Raw genomic sequence first — 8783 nt, forward strand, 5'->3', positions numbered from 1 at the left:
GAAGACGACTACCCCTCGATGTCCACAATCAACTCGACCATCATGTGGAATGTAGAATAATTGAACTCATAGAAGCAGTGAGCAGAATGGTGATTACCAGAGGCCGGCAGGTGGGAGACTGGGGAAATGTTCGTAAAAAGGTACAAAGTTTCAGTTAGACAGGATGAATAAGCTGTTGGAGATCTGTCACAGAGCGTGGTGACTACGGTTAACAGTAGTGTATAGTATATCTCAAAATTGCTAAGAGAATAAATTTCAAATGTTACCGCCAAAAGAAATGATACGTTTTTGAGGTGATGGATATGTTAATCAGCTTGAGTTAGTCATTCTGCATTATATACATATATTATAACACCACTTTGTACCCCATAAATATATATGCCTATAATTTGTCAATTTACAATAAAAATATGATCTTAGCTATGAAAAAAAAAATTTTAATGTAAGATAAGGTCAAACAGAGTAGAATGGAGGGATTATGGAGTCTAATTACTGAGAATGTGAAGAAATACCATCATATTAGGAAAGTGATCAAAACAGGCTTAGAGCAAGCCTTGGACCATGTCAGTAGCTTAATATGGTGGTTCCAGAGGCTGCCCTTTCAATGCTTGAGAAGTACTAAAGAAAATCACTCTGTCCAAGGGTATCAGTGTTCAGTCAACCTGCATTACTTACAAAATAGATCTTTGTTCCTAGAGAGAGCAGGCTTCCTCATGGCAGCTGACAGAGGTGAAAAAGAGCTGGGTTTCTTGGCACCATGGCCTGCGTGGTTTGTGGCTATTCTCTCAATATGGAAAGTTCCAAGAGGTTGATGGGGAGAGGGGTGAGCTGTGGACCACAGAAAGGCTCTGGTGAGATGCACTGTGGTGGTCACACAGAATAGAAGCAGATTTAAACAGAGTATCCCAGAAGTTCTGGGAAGACTGAATTGTGGATCCGGCCCTCACAAAATGATGGCTTTGTTCCCTAAAGCACGTCTCTTAAAAGTGAGCTCTAAATCGGTGGCAGTTTAAATTAGTGGTAAAAGTGCTGAACTAGGAGGTAGGAAACTGAGGTTCTAATCCCATCTTTTCATCACATTTCACTTTTCTGAAGTCTCAGGGGTTTGGGCTAAAAGATCAAGATTGCTCTGTCTACTTGCTGTGTCTCTGTGACCTCTCTAGATAGTGAAGTGAGCATGGACAAAAGTAAAACAATTTACTTTCTGGAGGGGAAACGGCACAGATGAAATCTTCTGAGTCATCCTCACCAGCAACTAAAGTAAAATCCACTCAGAAGGCTCAGAGCTAACATTTATTGAGCATTTGCTATGAACCAAACATTGTTCCAAGCACTTGAGCACTCACTTAATAGCAATTACATGAGTGGGCATTATTGTCACCTCCCAACAGATAGAAGGAGAAATGGAGTTGCAGAATGGTTAAGACACCTGCCCAAAGTCACAGAGTTAATACATGGTAGAACTAGGGTTTGAACCTAGACAATCAGGCACAGAGTCCAACCTCTTAACCCATTAGAACCTATAGTCTACCAAGAATAAGATGGGAGTGCAGGACACCCAGCGTGTTCTGGCCCTGAAAGCTCTCAGCCGTGGGTCTGGGAACGTTACAGACTAGCCCACCCTTTCCTCCCGAAAGGCTGCCTGCTTGAATCCGGGTTACCCAACAAACTCTTCCCAGGGGGATGATCCATAGGTGGCTCATGCAGCCTGTGGCATGACACCAGGTCTTGGTACACTCCCCAATGGAGGCAAAGGTGGATCCATTGGGGCCACAAACAGGAGATCAAAACTTCAAACATTTTGCTAACATGAGACCAATCTCATCAGTCTTTTCCTTAGTATCAACTGCAAGTTCCACGCAGCCCTTCTGCTCAGGCTCTGAATTCTTACTTTATGTCGCTTCCACCTTTTGGCCCTTCTGTCTCCAAATCCCAGTTGGTGACACGAATCTGGGTCTCTAAGATGCAGACAAGGCAAGGCCCCCAAGGGGAAGAATAAGAGATGTTTAAGGCAGGGTGGTGCTCAGAAGACTCAAATTCCTCTTGAAAAGGAAATGACAATCTACAGTGAAAGTGATTAATCCATAGTCAAACCAAAATAGTTCGTAAGCAGAGTCTGCCAAGGAGTTCCTAATTATGAAATATGAAAGAAAAAAAAGTTCATTCTTCTGCTTTGGAATAACAAAAAGCCAATAAGGGGAAATTAAACTGATCATTAAAGAAGACCAAAAAGAAATGTCCCTAAAACTTAATTTCCACTCATTTTTTAAAATTCCCATAACTAGGGCCGACCCCGTGGCGCCCTTGGGAGAGTGCAGTGCTGGGAGCGCAGCAACGCTCCCGCCGCGGGTTCGGATCCTATATAGGAATGGCCGGTGTGCTCACTGGCTGAGCGCGGTGCGGGCGACACCACACCAAGGGTTGCCATCCCCTTACCGGTCACGAAAAAGACAAAAAAAAAAAAATAATAAAAAATAAATTCCCATAACTAGGGCCGACCCCGTGGCGCCCTTGGGAGAGTGCAGTGCTGGGAGCGCAGCAACGCTCCCGCCGCGGGTTCGGATCCTATATAGGAATGGCCACTGCACTCACTGGCTGAGCGCGGTGCGGGCGACACCACACCAAGGGTTGCCATCCCCTTACCGGTCACGAAAAAGACAAAAAAAAAAAAATAATAAAAAATAAATTCCCATAACTATAAACCAGTCGAACAGACCTTTATAATGTTTTAATAGGAAAATTCCTGGGAGGGGAAGTGAAATCCTGGTGTCTTAGAGGTTCCAATTTAGCAGTTGGGAGAAGTGTTTTAGCAGCCCGCTATCCCCCCCAGGATTGTGAAATTTATCAACACTCGGCCTGGTCCTGCATCTTCACAAATGGTGAAGGAAGCCAGGCTGGGAAACCAGAGGCTATTTGCAAGGATGGAAAAATTCAGTTTTCTACTTTGAAAAGCAGATGAGCTTATTCCTGTACTACTAATCGGGGGTGGTTGCAGGTCCAGAGTCGAAGAAACCAGCCAAGAAGAGAGCTGGAGTCAGCTGTTCTGTCATCCTGTGGTTTGGAAACCAGCCACTGCCCTTCCCATGTCTTAGATTTCCCTCTGGAAATCTGAGGTTTACATACTGTTCCCTCCCAAGGGACTAAAACGATTAAAGGCCTATTTTAAAAAGAGCATAATCTGATTCTATTCACATGAACAAGGTACTTCCCTAACCTCATCAATCCCTTCTTAGCCTGACCATGTATTCATTCATCTAGTCAATAAACACTTAATAAAGCTTCTCCAATGAGTGAGACATTCCGGGAGACACGAAGGCACTGTGCTTGGAGGCATAACCTCAACTTCATGCAGGTGGAAGCCAATGTGTGGGTTTAAGCCAGAGGAGCCAAGACCTCATCACCCAAGCCTGGAGCCCCCACCCCATTTCAACTGTCGAGGGACCACACAGAGATGCCTGGGTCCTCCACTTCAGAGTCTTTTGTGAGACTGCAGCCAAGAAGTTGGCCAGGGACAGGGCTTTATCTGAAGACTACACTGGGGAAGGTTCTGCTTCCAAACTCACTTTTGTTGTTTTGACAGGATTCAGTTCCTCAAAGGTTATTGGACTGAAGGCCTCAGTTTTCCACTAGCTGTTGGCTTGAGAACACTCTCACTTCTTTGCTATACTTGCCTCCTCAACATGGCAGCTTGTTCCATCACAGACAGCAAAAGAATGTAGGGGGAAGAGGAGAGGGAGCGAGAGAGAGTGAGTCTGCTAGCAAGATAGACGTCACAATCAGTTGTAACATAATTACAGAAGTGATGTCCCATCACTTTTGCTGTATTTTATCAATTAGAAGTAAGACTTAGTGATTTTGCTTACATTCATTAGGAGGAGTAATTAGAGCAGTCCATTGAAGTGGATTGAATGGCCCCCAAAGTTATTGACGCTTAATCCCCACTGTAAATGTTTAGGGTGGGAAATCCTGTTATGGTAATTGAAAGGTGAGGCCTAAGGACCATGCCCTGCTGAATGGATAAATAATGGTGGTCATGGGTTTTGTTTTGAGGTCTTTAAAAGAAGAGCACCATGTGAGAAACTCTCCCTCTCTGCTCCACCATTTTCTGCCATATGAGACCCCTGCATTGCTGTAAAGCCACCACCAAAGAAGACTCTCACCAGATGTGTTCCCTGGACTTTGGACTTCCCATCCTCCAAAACTATAATCAATAAATTTCATTTTCTCACAAATTACCTATTTCCAGGTATTTTATTATAAACAACAGAAACGAACTAATACAGACATGAATATTGTATCCAAGGGTAGCTTGAAATCTAAATATCTGAGTTCTGTCTATGGGAATTTTTAAGTGTTTCCATTGCATTTGTTAACTCACTGAAGAATTCTGGACCTGTTGTTAGCTTGTATTTCTTTTTAACACAAGTAATTCATGTTTTTGAAGAAAAATGCAGTTGAGTACAAAGAAAAAAATCACCCAATATTCTATAAGAGGTAACCACTGTTAACTTTTTAATGTACATATTTTAAATTTAAATTTGTATGTAATAAATTGAAAGGTCTTTTTGTTGTTCTTATACTTCACATTTTAATGCTCTTTCCAACTGAATTCAGATATTCACCTTTATGTTCTTTTAGTTATTATGGTTCCTACTTAAGAACTGAGAAAATAATAAATATACACATAAGAATAGACCTTTAGATATTAATGTGCATCAGAATAATCAAGAAAGCCTGTTAAAAATAAAATTTCTGGAAGCCCATTCAGCAGATTTAGGGTGGGACCCTTGATCTATGTATGAATCTGCATTTTCAAGAAAGTCCCAAGTGATTCTCACACAGGTGGCAGATTAGCATACTTTGAGAAACCCTGGGATATTACTAAATGAACCTAGTATTCCTTTAGGAATTGCTAGTAATCTCTTTTTGAGATGCGAAGTTGCACATCCAAAGTTATTTACTTATTTAGGGACTGAACTGAGCCAAGATCTCAGAGCTCCTGACTCAGTCTTTATTAATTTTACTTTTAAGTGCCTACTTCTTGTCAGGCAGAAATTGCAGCATGACCAACAGGCTATTCCAATCCTGAGGGGAAGAGAGGGTATGGTGGATTGGTGAGACCTATCTTTGGGCATTCTGCTAAATATATTAAGGGAAAATCTGATGGGGGTCATGCATAATAGGTGAGGATGGATCACACACTCATGACTCTGTTTCACAGTCGTGTGAAGCTTAAGTCATCCCTGATTTATAGAAAAAAATAACTGGCGTTTATTCGGCTAAGAGATGCAAATTTGGTCACCAAGTATTTATTAAGTGACCATACTGCTTTCATAAGGTCATTACAAATTGTTCCCATTTTTTCTCAAAGTACAGAAAATATAAAGAATACATCAACCCATCTTACAGAAATGAGGCCCTATATTAATTATTTGGTATATTTTAATTTCAATCACTTTTCTCTTCATGTATTAAACAGTTAAATATAAGACTCTAAATAATAAAGGATAAATACAGAGAATGCTTTTTAAAATTGCTTTATTAACTTCACAATATATAATGAGCATCTTTTCATGCTATAGGCAAAACTCCCCTGCTGACAGAAACTTACAAATAGGGTAAAAAACACAACATTCAATTAGAAGCTGGTAATGGGAGACCCACAAGAAACAAGTAACATCAAAATGTTTACAAGAGAAGTACATCACAAACATGTAAGTTGAGGAAGCAGGTTTCTCCCTATAAACTTTAAGGAAAACATCAGGATTCAGGGCATAAGGCAAAACTCATCACGATGGTCATGGTGAGGGGGGTCAGTGCTAACTGCCCGCAGACTGTGACTCAAGTGCTTTTCCCTCAGCTTTTCCATGAGCTGCCTCACCTCCTCCCCAATCCTATCCCTATTGTCTTCTCTCATCCTTGCCTGGGGCTCTCCAAGCCTATGCATCCCGTCCCATCTATACTGCAGGATGGGCTGCCTAACGCGGAACCGCCTACGATTTCCTCTAGGCACAGAGTATTCATCAGCTTCCAAAAGGAGGGCCAAGGGCTCTCCCCCTTTAGTAGCAACTGGCTCCTTTTCATCTTTTTCTTCATTTTCCTGTTGGGCACTTTCCTTCTTGAGATTTTTTACCACTTGCTCCTCTTTGGACTCCATTACTCCTAGAAGACAAGAAAAAGGACTGAATTCTTGGTGAACTGATCAGCACCGAGGACAGAGGCCCCACTACGCACCTTTCAAAATTCAGAGCCTGAAATTTCACTTTTTCCCACCTGAGAGGCCCCGTGCGCCCTCTAGGAGGAGCCCCTCCCTCCCGCAAAGCCCACCATTTTCCCTGCAGATCCACTGCCAGGCCCCTGCAGGCATCAAAATGGAGGACGGGGATGACGGTGGAGATGAGGGGACGGGAAGGGGAGGGATTGGGGTCTCAGACTGGGCTACCCACACGTCCCTCACCCCCGCCCCCCACCACTGTCCCTCGCACCGACCTGGGTCTATCCGTGCAGTCTCCTCCTCCTCCTCCCGATTCTCGCCGCGAGGTGCGCCGCCGGGACACTTAGCCCCGCAGACCTGCAGACGGTCGGGGTGGGGGGAGCGGGGCTGCTGCAGACGAGCGCTCGGCGCCCACCCGCCGCCACCAACCATTTTACCATTTTCACTACTCGTCCATCCATAGACCTCTGCAGGCACCAAAATGGAGGACAGATGATGGGGGAGCAGGGAAAGGGTCTCAGACCAGGCTCTGCATCCGCCCCCCATCAGTGTCCCTCGCACCGACCTGGGTCTATCCGTGCAGTCTCCTCCTCCTCTTGATTCTCGCCGCGAGGTGCGCCGCCGGGACACTTAGCCCCGCAGACCTGCAGACGGTCGGGGTGGGGGGAGCGGGGCTGCTGCAGACGAGCGCTCGGGGCCCACCCGCCGCCATCCAGACCCTTCCCAGCCCTGGGCCCTCCTCGCCGCCCTCGCCCTGCGTCTCCTGCCCCCACCCTCGGCTGCCCCGACCCCGCGCTGTGTTCACCGATTTCCTGCAGGGAGTCGAAGGTGACTTCCCGTCGCTCTTAGTTGCTGTGCTGCCCCCCTGAAACCCTTGCCACCCCTTGACCCCCACGCCATTATGTTCCCAAGAATGCTGGGGTGTGGAGAAAGCTGCGGGACCCGCTGCTCTGTTCCCCTGCGCCCGCCGCGGGGGTGGGTAAGTAGCCGAAGCCCAGGGCTCCGCGAGCGGGGCCGGGGCCCTTACCTGCTCCGCTTTCCCCAGGCCCCGTGCCAGCCCGCCGTGCGCAGGGCAGCGGGGAGCTGGTAGCCAGACGGGAATGACGACTGCACCGAAGGCTGCGTCGCTCTGCAGCTCCAGGTCACGTGAGGGCCGCGCGTCAGCGCCGAGCTCGCCCCCCAATTCAGGAGGCCACTGCAGCAGGAACCCTCCCCCCGCGCCGCCTGCACACGCACAGCCTCAGTACCCGGCCTGTCTGCGTGCGGTGCCTGAGCGCGCACAGCCCTGCCAGTCTTCTCGGTCCTCTCCAATCTGAGAGCCCACAGGTGGCATCACCGTCTTACGGTTGGAGTTTGCCCTTCTCTTGTTACCAAGGAAAGTCTGTACCCCCATCCCTGGCTTTGGCCTTGGCCTTTTCTGCTTTCTTTCTACTTCTCCCTGGCTGTATATATGCTTCTTAATAATTTCTCCACATTTCCTTTTCTTAAATAAGCATGCCTCAAAAAATTGAATATTATGAAATTTTTCTTCAAAGGAATTGCTTCAACCTGGGGAAGTAAGAAACAAACAAACAAACAAACAACAAAAACGAAATTACTGTTTATATTCACCTGTACACGCAGAAAATATTTTGTTTGGATTCCACACACCATCATTTTTAAAGCATTCTAGTTTGTTTGAAAATTTTATGGGGGAACAAAAAAGAAAGACTCTTCCTGAACACAGTCGGTATTATGAAAATGATCTGTGAAATAAATCTTCAGAGAGAACTAAAATAATCAGATGTCAGATCTTGGCCATTTTATGTAAATAACTTACTGTTTTTTCCTTCTGGGACAAATTTCAAGTTTTGTTAATAAACATTTCTATTTTATTCTATTATAATTAACACTCATTAAATATGGACAAGCATTTGCTGACAACTGATGTCATTTGTTGGAAATTAATGGCTATTACTATTGATGAAAAAGAAAGACCTGTAAGGCCAAGGCAGATTTAGGGATGCAGCGATAGTTCGATTATCCCTGCCCTGGCGAGCGGTTGAGAAGGTGTGGGTCTTCCCACCACCATATTCCAGAGCCTCTCATTTCCTCCTTCAGTCTCCTGATTGTTGCTTACTCCAAAAATGTAGGAGAGGTGACCAAGGTGGTGACCTTAGTAAATGCCTTTGGTTCTTTTCCTTCATTTCTTCCCCAAGTTCCCACCTAGTGACGCACCTCCCAGCAAAGATGAGAGGTCTGTTTCCATACTGGAAACCAGAATGGGGCTCTTCTACAGCTCTGTGGTGGGAGATACCAAGAAGAGTGCAGAAGTAATTGCTGGGGTGGACAGCCTCCAAAGACTTCCTGCTCTCTTCTCTTTTTTGCCTAGTCCAGGTAGAATCCTCTATGGGACCTTTCTATTATTTCTCACCTGGTTTTGGAAGTACAGACTGCTGGGACCCCAGCCTTAAGTGCTTTACTTCCAGATCACCCAGGAAGAGCCTAACCTTGCTGTAGGCTCACTATCTGCCAGTCTATATATACCCTCATAACCCAGGGCATGAGGAACACTTTCTGCTAACCATCC

At 45.5% G+C, this 8783-nt stretch overlaps 1 protein-coding gene across 2 annotated transcripts; it reads right to left on the reverse strand.

Moving 5' to 3' along the window:
* Window positions 1-5521: 5521 nt before the first annotated feature.
* Window positions 5522-7350, reverse strand: LOC103582522 (protein BEX1-like). Of its 2 annotated transcripts, none has more exons than XM_008564091.1 (3): window positions 7242-7350; window positions 6780-6858; window positions 5522-6162 (listed from the first exon to the last, which is right to left on the reverse strand). In XM_008564091.1, the coding sequence occupies exon 3, from the start codon at window positions 6155-6157 to the stop codon at window positions 5768-5770; it is 390 nt and encodes a 129-aa protein (XP_008562313.1). In that variant the 5' UTR covers window positions 6158-6162; window positions 6780-6858; window positions 7242-7350; the 3' UTR covers window positions 5522-5767. The 2 variants fall into 2 exon arrangements, with proteins under 2 accessions (XP_008562313.1, XP_008562312.1); XM_008564090.1 differs by lacking the exon at window positions 6780-6858 and adding an exon at window positions 6490-6571 and having other exon boundaries at window positions 7242-7306.
* Between the last annotated feature and the right edge of the window lie 1433 nt (window positions 7351-8783).

The sequence above is a fragment of the Galeopterus variegatus genome, unplaced genomic scaffold, assembly GCF_000696425.1.
Source record: "Galeopterus variegatus unplaced genomic scaffold, G_variegatus-3.0.2 Scaffold16605, whole genome shotgun sequence".
Lineage (NCBI taxonomy): Eukaryota > Metazoa > Chordata > Mammalia > Dermoptera > Cynocephalidae > Galeopterus > Galeopterus variegatus.